General features: G+C 37.8%; 1 protein-coding gene across 5 annotated transcripts in view; it reads left to right on the forward strand.

Moving 5' to 3' along the window:
• The window catches only part of SYNE1 (spectrin repeat containing nuclear envelope protein 1), a 443,793-nt gene that overhangs the window by 372,157 nt on the left and 57,614 nt on the right, over positions 1-14,022 (forward strand). For 2 of the 5 annotated variants that reach the window (XM_070603011.1, XM_070603013.1), the window contains 4 exons: positions 417-542; positions 3,101-3,256; positions 10,497-10,655; positions 13,721-13,887. In XM_070603011.1, coding sequence (XP_070459112.1) covers positions 417-542; positions 3,101-3,256; positions 10,497-10,655; positions 13,721-13,887 — 608 coding nt within the window. Of the gene's footprint in view, positions 1-416; positions 543-3,100; positions 3,257-6,100; positions 6,535-9,381; positions 9,499-10,496; positions 10,656-13,720; positions 13,888-14,022 lie in introns of those variants that run through there. The other 3 variants (XM_070603016.1, XM_070603017.1, XM_070603015.1) reach the window with 3 other exon arrangements.

Genomic DNA, 14,022 nt, shown 5'->3' on the forward strand with positions numbered 1-14,022 from the left:
TGGGTCACGTTAGGAAAGAGGCAAAGTTCTGTGATTATGTCCCACCTCTGCAGATACATTCAGATTCAGATAACATTTTTGAGTGCCCGTAATATTCTGGGCATTGTACTTGGTGCCTGGATGCCCATTGCTTCCTTTGATCTTCCAACCATTATAGAGAGTTTGTATTATTTCCATTGTCACAGGGAAAACTGAGACAGTGCATTACCTGCTAAAGTCACATAGATAATAAGTAAGAGTCAGATTAGAACTCAGCTCTTCTGATGCTTCCTACCACGGCAATGGATGTGGACACAGCTTCACGTTATTCATCAGTGTAACTTTAATTTTTTGGGAATTAAAAATAGTGTTTTTCTTTTTTTCCATTGTCCTACCAAAAAAAAAATCTGTGAAATTTCTTTCTCCTCCCGCTATAGGATTGGGAAAAATGTGAGAATGGAATAGCTGATTCTCTGGAGAAACTACGAACTTTCAAAAAGAAGCTTTCTCAGTCTCTACCGGATCACCACGAAGAGCTCCATGCAGAACAAATGCGTTGCAAGGTAAATTTGGGATTGAGATTTTAGCTGTCACCCACCTGTGTGCTTCTGCTGTAATAACGCCTTTGAAAGCATGATCCAGTTGAACTCCAATGGCCGTCTACATGTAGATGCAAGTGCCTAGTGAATTGTGTTAGGGCAGACAACTCCAGTGAGCTTGGTATTGATTTATGGTGGTTGATGAAATCACGCTATTTTATGGGTTACTTTGCATAAGTAAATGAACATGTAAAACACAACAATAAAAGATCTTTAAAAGCTGAGTCAAGAGCAATAAAAGCAGTCTTTTTTCAAGCAGCCACACTGGAGAGTCATTCTAGCAGAAGAATCTAGTTTACAGAAAGAACAATGAGACACAGCAGCCTGGAAATTCTGCAGGCCGTGGACCTTGGAGGAACACACTCTGCCCTCCAGACTTTTTTGTAAGGAAAGCAGGAGCTCTAAATAGCTGGTCCTAGTCACTGTGTAGAGAATATAGTCCTTCTGTTACTCAGGGGCCTAACTACTTAAGGATTGTTATGAACACTTCAGATCACACTTGGAAGCAAATCAGTAGCCATTAGAAGCCACTCCCTGCATCATGAGCTTGCTGACACTAACATGATTTAGTGACTGTAGGATCTGTCCCATTCACTCCTGTATAGCCAAGTAGAGTGCCCCAACAGCTTTTCTCCGCTGAGCAATATACAGGTCAAATCAAAACTACCTTTAAATATGCTTTTTTCCCCCAAATCATGCACTTTCTGGTGTTCCCCAGTCATTTCCAATTACTGCCCTAGAGTAATTCTGTTTAAAACTTCATACGTACTTACATGATTTGGATTTTAATCAGAAGTTCTCTGCTTCCCTTTGGCTAGGAAGTCATAGGCATTTAAGAAAGATTAATTTTTAAAGAAGTTTAAAACTCATGAAATGTGCGGCTATAAGAATTTTTCTTTGCTATTAAAATTTAAGGATAGTCTTTGAAACTTGAAAGAGGCAGATTTAGGCAAAATGAAAAGTAGTATGCTTACTTCATGGATGGTAAGTGACCAGAATATTATCTTGAAGTGTAGCTTCAGAAGTATGTGAAGATTTTAGTTTGTTTTAAATCTGTTATTGTAAATTTATAACAAGTGATTAAAGAAAACTAATAAGCAGGAATGGGCATTTATTGAGTTTCTCCTCCATGCCAACGACTATACCAGTGTTATCTCAGTTGGCATAAACACAAGCTCGTAAGGGCAATCTGTTACTTCCCTTTTATAGACGTGAACACCGAGGCTTCCAAAAGTTTAATAACTTTTCAGAGTTAGTAAATATCAAGGTTGCCTGAATCCAAAGGCTGTGTGTTTCCCACATGGACTCATCTAATGGAGTCTGTGAATCTGAAACAGTAGATTTCTGGTGGTGGTGTTATTTGTTTCTTTTTTAATCCATTCACCAAATCTAATGTTTGAGTTGGAGGCTAGAAATTGGTATAAAAAGAAAAATCTTTACATTGGTATGACAGTTTAATACATCCACAGATAATAACATACCTAGATGAGTTAATATACTTGGATGATTTGGTCTTTCAGTCAAATACCATTACCATGAGACCTCATCTCCCAAAATACACCGCCATTACCAACAGGCCATGCTATTAAGTTTGGAGATTAAAAGGATGCATTTTGGTCCAGCACTTTGCTGCTCTTCCCTAAACCACCCTTAGCAGCAAAACAAAGCAATTACCTGGAAAATTCAGGCTAAACCTTGTTTGCCTAAATTGCCTGGGAAGTTAGCCTCAGACAGTACCGTTAATTGCCTTTGCCTTTGGAAACTTGTCTCCTGTGTGAAGAGACAAAAAGAGAGGGGAAAAGCCATGTGAAATACTCTATTCATGGACTAAATTAGCTGGAATCTAAAAACATCAAGAGCTGGCAAAGAGCAAGAGTTGTACAAGCTGTGGAACTGGTCATCTGTTCAAAGCATTGCAAAATCTAATGTCAACTCATTCGAGTATTGTTATATGAATTTTTTTTCTTAAATCATTCCCAAAAAGGACAGAGTACATAATTTTTTTAAGATCTTAAAGAAATTCTCTGCTCCTGTAGAAAACACATTTAGTCCATTATTTTAAATTGAGTAATAACATCACTAGATCTCAGCTATCACCTTACGTCTATATCACAGAATGTAGCCATTCATAGTATTTGAAGATGAAAGTTAAATCTAGTTTTGGGGTTTTTTTGTATTTATTTAACATGAGAGTAACTTAGGACGAAAAGAAAGGATGCATTAGGAGTTTATGAAGTCAGTTTAAAAGTAAAGATCAATGTAGAGATGAAGCTTCAATTCAGGAAAGATGATCAAAAACAATCAGTGAAATGGTAGAAAGATTCTGCAAGCAATCTGGTATTCTATCACAAGAATTTAGCAAATTACCAGATTATGTAGGAAGCATGTAAGGTAGATACCAAGTTAGGTGTTCAAATAGAATGGAATGGAAAGATGATTGTATCAAGAGGGAATTCCGAATATACTTCAGAAATTGTTGATGGTAGATGTCCATGGGTATTCAAGTTTTTCTTTTAACCTAGGAGTTGGAAAATGCAGTGGGGAGCTGGACAGATGACTTGGCACAGTTGACACTGCTGAGGGACACCCTCTGTGCCTGCATCAGTGCTGATGATATCTCCATCCTGAACGAACGCATGGAGCTTCTGCAAAGGCAGTGGGAAGAACTATGCCACCAGGTAAGATGAATTCTAGGCTCAGCATTAGCTCAGAAAGATGGAAAACTGGGAGATGATTTAGAATGTCAAGTGGCTTGACCCATATTTGGACCCAGCCCATAGCTCATAGTATGCACAGAGGAAGAACTCCTTGCTTATTATGAGAATAGTTCAGATTGAGACTATTATATCTCAATATTATATTTTAGATGCATCCAAACTGGATTCTCTTGCTCTCTCTTTCACTGGCCGTCAAAATAGTTTTAAGAGGAAACATGGTTTTGTGGTTCACGGATGTGGTTTTGATAGGTAGATGTTGATGCTCTCTCTTTCATACTTTACACATGTGAAAAACCATTATTTTATTTGAATTTTAGCCAACACTGTGGGGCTGATTTTGTCCAGGAACTTTTATTGTTACTAGTGATTTACCATACTTGTTTCCTAGTAAATCCTGGGTGTGAGACATTTTTAGTCATACTTTGTTCATTTGTTAAGTACCTTTTTTCTACACAACACCTTAAAAGAGATCCCAGATTGGGTTTTGGTTTGGAAATAGAAAGGAAAGATTGGTGGAAAAGCAGTGAGAAGACATCTGAGGCAAAGAGGAACAATATCGATTAAAAGCTCACAAGTAAGGAAGGAGGTCTGGCTAAGGGCCTTGAGATAATAGCTTCCAGAAAGCAGGAGCCATCTTGGTCGTGTTCTGTCCTGTACCTGATTGCCTTGCTTGGCACGTAATAGGCTGTGATGCATATCATTAATTATGCGGAATTTCACAAGCATAGTAAATGTCCCTGCCGTCAAGTTTACCATTGAGCTGAGACTAAAATCAGTCCAGAACAACCTATACAGTGAAGAAGAAAACTGGGTAGAAGCAAGACAAAACAATGCCTAAAGATGTAAGCACACTAAGAGCAGTGTGGATTGTAGAGAAAAGGGAAATGCTTGTTGAAGAGGATAAATCTTGAATTGAATGCTGAGATGGGGAGTGGAGGAGACAGATTGGCGTGGAGGGAGCAAGCGGATGTGTTGGACAAGGTTGCAGCTTGAGTAAAGGCGTAGGAGCAGAGCAGACAGGACCTGGCTGGGGAGAAGCAAGTGTTGAAAGGGTGAGGAAGGGGCTTTTGAGAAGGCGCCACTTTGTGCCTCCCCAGTTTCAGGCCAACTATGCTACCCTTGAGCTCTCTTCTCTTCCATCCCCCCCACTGTCTCTGACTTCAGGGATGCATATTTCAGGCTTCAGGAAACATTAAACACTGTTTAACGCTCATAGCCTCTTGATTCATTCGACATCAACAAGAAATCTGTTCGTAGATAAATTTCTCTCTGTTTAGTTGAAAACCCAGATATTTCTCAGATCGTGAGCCAAAGGAAAACTCTGGAGCACACCTTGTAAATGTGTGAACAGTTTCCTACAAATATATACTTTTAAAAGGGAGAAATGTAAGAGATGATTTTCCTAAAGGTGCTAATGATTTGAGATCTAAATTAATTTAGACACTTTTCACAGATCTCCATATTTTCAGTGAACACAATGAGAAACTTACATAGAGTGCAATAATGTTAATCACACTTTATTCTTTCCTGAATTCTTTAATCCCAAATCAATACATTACGATCCAGTAAATTATCATATAGTTTTTTGATGTACAGATTTTATCATGGCATATCATATAAATGAAAGATATTTCGTGGGTACAAATAAGGAGAAATTATCACAGCAACATTCAGTTACTTTTGTGAGCCTTATTTACTGGTTCTTATTAAAATTGAGAAAAGTCTTGCACTACTTACCATCTGAAAATCAGTATTTTTCAGCATATTATATGAAATGAGTTAGACTAGATCCATTTCTCTGGCTAATTGATGTCTGTAAAGCCTTCAGAGAGATAACACTTTAGCTAGCGGTTCCCGTTTCCTTGCCAAACCTGCCATGAACTGCTCTATCTCAAGACCTTGCTCAGGCCATTCTTCCTGCCTAGACTGACTGTTCCTTCCCTTCTGGTTTACTAACCCATCTGCTTCCAAGTTCTGCAACCCCTGTGATGCTGTTGGAGATGCTCCCACCTCAGTATTTTCCTAGTCCTCTGAACTTCCATTTCCCTCTTGGTCTTTGCCATCATGTGACAGTATATTTTTTCTTTCTTCTTTTTTGAAACTATTGGTGTTTTTGTTTCAAGACTATGAGACCCTTGAGGACGAAGACCATTTCTTTGTGTCCCCAGTGCCTAGAACAGCTAAGTGTTCGTGTACTGTTAATAATGAAGACAAGACTTTAGAACATTTGTTTTATGTCTTTATACTTATGCTCCTCTAAATACAAAATAATGACAGGTTTCTGAATATTTTGGAAGTTAAGAAGATTATGATTATGCAGTGCTTTTTGATTTAGGAAAACTGGTACTATGTAAAAATACCGTGAGATACCAAGGGTACAAACTTCCAGTTACAAGATGAGTAAGTTCCGGGGTCTAATGTACAGCATGGGGACTGTAGTTAACAAGACTGCAGTGAATACTTGAAAGTTGCTGAGACAGTAGATCTTAAAGTTTCTCACCACACACACACAAAATGGTAATTATTTGAGGTGATGGATATGTTAACTAATCTTACAGTAATCATTTCACAATATATATGTGTATCAAATCATCATGCTGTACACCTTAACCTTACACAATACGTCAATTATATCAGTAAAGCTGGAAAAAGGAAAAAGGGGGACAAAAGTTTATATGTTGTAAAATTGCTCACCAGTCTTAGTTATATATAGCCAACAGTCTGTTTGAAAATACATTGTGAAATCTGCTGTTGATCACATGATATGCCCTGAAGAGATTACTACCTCGCACCTGTGGGTGGACTAAGACAAGTACAAAAAGAGGAAGCAGATTGAATATGGAGTGTTTCTAGAAACTCTCCATATTGAGTGTTTTAAGGCATGAAGCTAAAGCATGCTGGTCTCACGTTACTTCAATCTAAAAAAAATATGTTTAAACCAGTGAGACTTTAGTCATCGGTATTCATACCAAAGGCGCCAGGATGTAACTGTAAGGAGGAATAGAGAGTAGTTACTAGTTCTCGAGTTCGTGTTTCCGGAGAACTTCTATCAAGTGTGAAACCACAAAAGGAAATGAGCTTGTGCCTATGTCTCATTTTAAAAGTTAAAACCTTTAGTTAAACATAGCGTGATCCATCTGTTAAAGAGCAGGTCGGTCGTCTGCTCATATTCCAATTGAAGGAGTCGATGAGAAGGTAGGAGTAGTTGGGGTTGCAGCTGAGAGCGAGGAAGACGTGCCGTAAGTAAATGTTGCGGAGCAGAGTGAATGTGTACAAGGATCCTGTGTTCAGATAGACTCCCCAAATGGTTTCTTGTGCCTGTGTGCAGCCATTGCTTATATTGCTTTTATTCCTTTTTGGTTTGTAGATCTGTGTGCAATTCTAGTTGAGATCTAAATATATCATCATGGTAATTGCTCGGTGTTTTTCGAATTGTCATGGTAAAAATATTTGAAGTAGAAAAGGATGTATTTCCTGTTCAGCTGCCTCGCCCTCTGAAAGTTTTAGCCGGTACTTGTCAGCTGTTGGCAATGCAATGTGTTTATACCCTTGAGAAAACGTAAATATGTGCTAGGCTGATAAATAATTTGAGGGTTGCAACTGAACCCAAAGAAAGAGATGGTAACATTCACTTATTGTGCAGCCTAAATGTTAGTTTTACAAACCAAAACCAAACTGCCGTCTCCATTATGAATTTAAATCTTTTGAGAAGCTTTTGGCGCCAGCGCTGGTCATCTACCTGTTTCTCGTTTCAGCTATTGCTCTGCAGTAGCAAATGAAAGCAACACTTCCTTGGTGTGTAATAAACACTAGAGAGAGAGAGCCAAGATGCTGAGTGGAGATATTGAATACATGACTATCAAAGAGAAGAAAAATAAAGAACTCAAACAATGACCTGTAGTCATATATAGTAGTAATATATTAATAGCCAGCTTTTCTAAGTCTTCCATATGTACTGGTCACTTTCTTAAATTATTTTCTTGTTCATACTCTATTAAGAGCCTACTGTATTCTGGAACAGAGGACAGTGCTTGGAACAAAGTAGATACTTGTTTACTGTAAACGATAAACATTTGTTTAATAAATTTTGGAACAAATGAAAGACTAAGTTAAAAAGGAAGAAAGTAAGGCTTCAAGAAGATGAGTAACCTTGTCCTGGTCGTATCATTAGTAACTGATGGACACTGTTTTTGAATCTCAGCTGCCTCTGGATACTGGATCGTAATGTTAAATTGCAACCTGTATCAAAGACTCAAGGTTTGCTGGTCCTGTCTTGTTCTGACTATAAACAAAAGGCTCAAATTTATCTAAACTTCTGTCTCTGTCTCTGGAATGGGCATGATAATACCTACTTCTCAAAGAAATAGATGATATTTTTCTATTATATGGTCATCTTCCCTGCAGATGTGGTTGGGAAAAGCCCTATAATTCATTCTTGCTCGTGGCCAAGATTTGGGGGAAGGGGACAGGAGGGGCTACACATAGCAAGACCTTTTCATCTTAAGTCTGAAGGGCAAGGGATTTCTAACCTTTCCTTGAAACTGTTACTTTGGGTGGTCCCAATTATGAAAATATAGCTTCAGCTTGGGCATCAACTGAAACAGAATTGTAACTACCAGCCACACTCCTGACTCTGATACTCTGTGAATGAAAGAGAAAAAGCCCTATCTACCAGAAACTTCAAAATCTCAGCATTCCAGCAGAAGATCAGAATGCACTCTGCTGTCAGAGTTTGAGAGGAAAGTGGTATTAGAAGGATTGGGCTCCCATCTTCAGTCTTGGTCTAGCTTGACATAGGCAAAATTCATCTCCAAAACTTTTAACCTGTGTTTTCTTAGCCTTTTCCATTCCTATCAGTACCAACCCAAGTAAATTCACTGCCTTTTTGGCTGTTCTGTGTTTTTCTGCCTGGAAGAAAATTTAATGGTAAACTGAATTATACTAATGGAGACATACTTAATGGATTCATCAGTGTCACCCTACCCAGAGAAAATTTTGTTTCAAAAGATCATAATTAATTCAAAAGAATGAATTTCTAATGGTGATGTTTCAAAAACTATGGTAGGTTATGGGCTCATTACCTAGGCAGCTTCTTATGCCTAAGGCCAGCCCTGGCATAGGTATCCTGGTCTGATAGCTGAATTGCCAACTCTATCCTTAGATACAGAATCACAGACATTTGAGGTTGTGTGGGACCTTGAATATGATTTACCTAATCATTAACAGAGCCAACCCTATGCAGAATTGCTAATTAGGAAGTGTATAGCACCTTAGATATATTTTCATTCTCATTTTAAAAAGAAAATTGGTTTGAAGTGCCTCGAGAAATAAAGTGATTGATGGATAAAGGAATATATGTATTAAGGCAAATGTTAACAATTTTAGAGTCTAGGGAGTGTATCATGGGTGCTTACCATACAGTTCTTTCAACTTTTCTGTATGTCTGATGTTTTTCATAATAAAATGTTGGCAGAAGAAAAGAAAATTGAGAGGGAGGTGTTTAATGCAATGGAATGAATGGTGGCATGCCTCGCCTCCTCAACATGGCTGTGTAGAATATCGAAGACCTTCTTCTTGCCACTCAAATCATTATATTTTGCTAACATGTAGTTTAACTCAACTAGAAACATTCCTTAGTATCTCAACCAGCACTGCAAAAAGAAGAGGATGATGACATCAGAAAATGTTAGAATTCTGGGAAAGATCATTCTAGACCTAGAGATAAGGAAATAGTCCCATTCTATCTATAATGTATAAAGAACTATTACAACTCAAGAATAAAAAGACACCCCAGTTACAAACTGGGCAAAGGATTTGACTAGATACCTCTGCAAAGAAGATATACAAGTGGCCAAGGAACATGAAGGTTCTCAACCTCGTTAGCAATCAGTGAATTGCAAATCCAGACCACAATGAGATACGACTTCACTCACTAGGATGACTATAATCAAAAAGACAGAATATACCAGTGTTGGTGAGGATGTGGAGAAATGGGAATCCTTCTGCTGGTGGGAATGTAAAATGTTGTAAGCATTTTGGAAAACAATCTGTAGTGTTACTGTGTAACCCAGCTATTCTACTCCTAGGTATATATCCCAAGAGAAATGAAACGTATGTCCCCACAAACACCTGTACACCAATGATCATAGCAGCATGATTCAGAATAGCCCAAAAAGTGGAAACAACTCAATGTCTATCAACAGGTGAATTGATAAATAAAATGTGGTGTATCTATACATCGGAATATATTCAGAATTATAAAAACGAATGAAATGCTGATACACACTACAACATGGATGAACCTTAAAAACATTATGCTAAGTGAAAGAAACCACTCACGAGAGACCACATGTTGTATGATTCCATTTATATGAAATGTCCAGAATAGGCAAATCCATGGAGACAGAAAATAGATTAGAGCTGGGAAGGGGGAAGGGTGGGGGGAAGGGAGTGTGTGCTGATGGTTTTTTTTGAGTGATGAAAATTTTATTAAATGATTATGGTGATGGTTGTAAATCTCTGTTAGTATACTAAAAAAAACCACTGAACTGTACACAGATAAATTGTATGGTATGTGAATTATATCTCAATTAAGCTGCTATGCCAAAAAAAAGAAACTAAGCTAAATAAATAAAAAAGAAAGCAGGCAGAGACATCAAAGAACTTGCCCAAAATAAAATGATCAGTATGGAGCTGAGCCATAGGAATTACGTCTTCCCCTTCAGGCCTCTTTCCACTCTGTCCCTCTGCTCCACTCTCCAGATAGCTGAGACTCGATTAATTCTTCCTTCTTTCTTTCCTTCTTTTCTTGCCTTTCTGCTTTCCTTCTTTTCCTGTTCTTTCCTATTTCTTTCTTCTTTTTTCATAAAAGTACATTCAGTGATTCTGTATCATCTACACAGAATCAACTATACTGTGAAGCTGGATCGTTCAGATCCTTTAATAAGCATGGGTCTCCCCAGGAGGGAAGTATGGGGTTCAAGGTCTCCCACTGGCACTTAGTGTCAGCAGATCCTAGCTGGGAAACCTTGCTAGAGAGAGCTGTGCTCCTGGCACTGGACCTCAGGGAACAGTGACCTAAAGAGGCGCACCACTATTGCTCACTTCAGTCCACCCTACAGAGTTTGGTGGCTATTTTCCTCAGGGTAATGACTTCCACTCTGATAATCCTTTTGCATTTCTCCCATTTTAAACTTGTCAGCTCTCCTTAAGGCGGCAGCAAGTAAGTGAGAGGTTGAACGAATGGGCAGTCTTCAGCGAAAAGAACAAGGAGCTTTGCGAATGGCTGACTCAAATGGAAAGCAAAGTTTCTCAAAATGGAGACATTCTCATTGAAGAAATGATAGAGAAGCTCAAGAAGGTATGGGATGCCTGACTACATATGTTTTTACTCTTCAGAATGCTCAGGCACACTTTTTTGTTTTGGTTTGGTTTGGGTTTTCTTCTTTTTCCTTTTTGTGAGGAAGATTGGCCCTGAGCTAACATCTGTGCCAGTGTTCCTCTATTTTATGTGGGATGCTGCCACAGCATAACTTGATGAGCTGTGCTAGATCCACACTCAGGATCTGAACCTGCAAACCCTGGGCCGCCAAAGCAGAGCACGCGAACTTAACCACTACACCACTGGGCCGTAGGGACACTTTTAATAGATACAGAAGATGGCCTTACTCATAATTACTTCCCTGTCAAAGGAGCACTCTATTATAAGTGTTTTATCTTTTTAGTGCAAAATAAACTTGCATGCAAAGGCCTCCTTTTCATACAAAATATATAGAAATATTTTCAATTTGTGATGAAATAGATTATCTGCTAATAGATAATGTTCAATATTGGGGTTTTAGCTACCTGATCATTAGGCATCAATTATGTATTAGTTTTTTGTTTTGTTTCATTTTTGTTTTTAAAGAAGTGAAATCTCTAGAGAGGAGCTGAAAGCAGAAATTCCCAGGATCAAGTAAACTGAAATTTTCTCTGTAAGACATCTCTATAGACAGTCACAGGAATAAGGACTTTCCTGAGAATTTTGGCTTTATATTATTTTCAAGTTAATTATAATTATTTTATATATTCATATGGATCCAGGACATTTTTCACATCTATAGGGTTGATCAAATTTGCTGACATTTAAAAATGTTTTTGATGATTTCAGTGGTGTTTCCACGTTGTTTTTGAACAATTAATCATTTCAATTCTGTTTTAGTTCGTTTCTCGTTAGCACATGTCACCACCTGAATACAGTGCATGTTCCCTGTTCACTCGTTCATTGTCCGTGTGCACTGGAAGCCCCAGTGGACTGCAAGCTTCGCTGGGGCGGGGACGTTGTCTGTTGTGTTTGTTGCTGTATCTCCTTCAGCCAGAGCTGAGCCTGACTTCTCATAAGTACGCAGTCAGTATTTATTGAATGAGTGAATTATGGCTTCATTCGTTGTAAAAAGAAATATACATCATTATTAGGGAAAATTATCTTTATCCATACAAACATATAGAGAGAAAAATAAAAACTGAAAGCCATCATGTAATACTAATAACTTTATAGGTTTCCACTTAAAATTGCAAATTCTAAGGATAAGCATTTGTATACATATTTGATAACATAAACCTTTAAAATGTGGGCTGAGATAATGCAGATTTTATTTTAGCGTCTGCCAACAGCTCTGCGCTTAGCTAGTTTCTGGGTATCATGCAATGCTCTACTAGACGTGACTAGTGTACTATAGGTATTATAGTGAAGTTTGCGATAGAATAAATTTTGGTTAAGTATATCTATATTCCCTTTGATTTTCTTCTTGAAATTTTATTTTGGGGGTGTAGAAAAATTATCTCAAATAAAATACAGTCATAATTTAAAATTTAGAAAAACTTTGGCTTTTCACGTAGATAATTTTGTTACACTATTTGGCACAATGTTAGGAATAATCCTTAAAATATTAGTATTTTAATATTAATATTTAAATATTAATATTAATATTTTGTATATAAAACAAATTATGGGATTTAAAAAGAAGTCTTTATGAACTTGCCTCTCATGGTATCTTTTTTGTAAAGGGAAATAACACTAAGGTTTGGTAACTTTGACAAAATAGAAACAAGCAATTAATGAACAGAGTGTAACCAAGATATTGGTGTCTACTGACATTAACACTCAAAAACATTTTAATTTAAAAGACAATCCAAAAGGATTGTTTTACTATAAATATTCTTTTAGGCTTGGAGTAATTCCTTTGAAATAAGCATTCCTCAGTAAAATCATCTCAAATCTGTGGTGAAATATTATAACTATTAATAAATACGTCCAATGTATTGGTCTTTGGATCCGATTGTGTTGAAGTAACATAAAGAGGAGGGTAGGTGGGGGTGCTGGGCCTGAGGAGGGCGTTCACCACTGGGATAGAATGAAATTTCACTGGCTCAGCCCATTCCTTTGGGGGCCTTTAGCTTCGGTAACTGACTTGAGAGGGTAGTTCTGTCATCACACTGACTTGAAAACAACAGAAAGTTAAAATATCCATGCTCCTATGATACCTGTCTTCGTATAATATTTTTCTCAGGAAATATGTGCTGCATAACAGGAGCTTAAGCCAAAAATGAAAAAATTGATTCTAAAGATTGAATCCTGTCCCTGTGGCCAGAGTAAGAAAAGCACTGGTCAGGGGGTGGGAGTGAGGGTGGAGGGGAGATGTCCACCCATCGCCACTTAAATCACACCATTTCGTGGCCTGTCTCTCGCAAATAGACCATATGCAGCCTGGTTCTTTTTATCCAGAACAATCTTTAAGAGGAGCCAGTGCAGCAAGTGGGTAAATGAAGAAGGTTGGAGACCCGTTGATTCTCTAAGATTAACGGTTGTTATTCTTGAGAGTTAATTTGCTATTGATTTATGTGCTGTAAATATTGACATTGTATAGAGAATCTCTCTTTAAAATGAAGGGACCCTTTTAAAACATTCTGCACAAATAACAATTGACATACACACACATATACACATATATATCAACTGCATATATACAAATACACACACAAATAAGCCTCTCGGTAACTATCCGGATGAGGGTTGATTCTAAATATAGCCTCAGGTTGGTGATTACAGCAATAAGGTATAATTTCCCAGCATTAAATCCTTCAAGTTTTGCCTTTTGTATGTACATACTTTTATTGTTTTTTTTTTAATGTCCATTTTAAGTAAATAGAAGCACTTCCCCTTCCTTTAAGAACGTCTATATAAAATTCAGTTGGACCTGAAAATAATACTGAAAATAATAGGTACCACTAATGCTTGTACATACAGACTGATACTCAGACAGTGTACCTCATGCCCAAACTATTTCCAAGCAGTAGAAAACTGTAATTATCCTGTTTCTAGTACAGCCAAGCTGAATGCATCAAGAATATGCTTTCTGACCTCTGTGATTGCTATTTATTATGCAGGATTATCAAGAGGAAATTGCTATTGCCCAAGAGAGCAAAATACAGCTCCAGCAAATGGGAGAACGCCTTGCTAGAGCCAGCCATGAAAGCAAAGCGTCGGAGATTGAATACAAGCTTGGAAAGATCAACGACCGGTGGCAGCATCTCCTGGATCTCATGGCAGCCAGGTAAAAAGGACTCCAGGCAATAGGACACGTGTGTGCAGAATTTTAACGCATTCAGTCTGCCTTTCATTTCAGCCAAAGATAACCCAATAAATCTTTCCCTGTGTTCTTTCTCCCACCATTTTAGTTCATGCTTTG

This window comes from Equus przewalskii, chromosome 32 (genome assembly GCF_037783145.1).
Source record: "Equus przewalskii isolate Varuska chromosome 32, EquPr2, whole genome shotgun sequence".
Classification (NCBI taxonomy): Eukaryota; Metazoa; Chordata; class Mammalia; order Perissodactyla; family Equidae; genus Equus; species Equus przewalskii.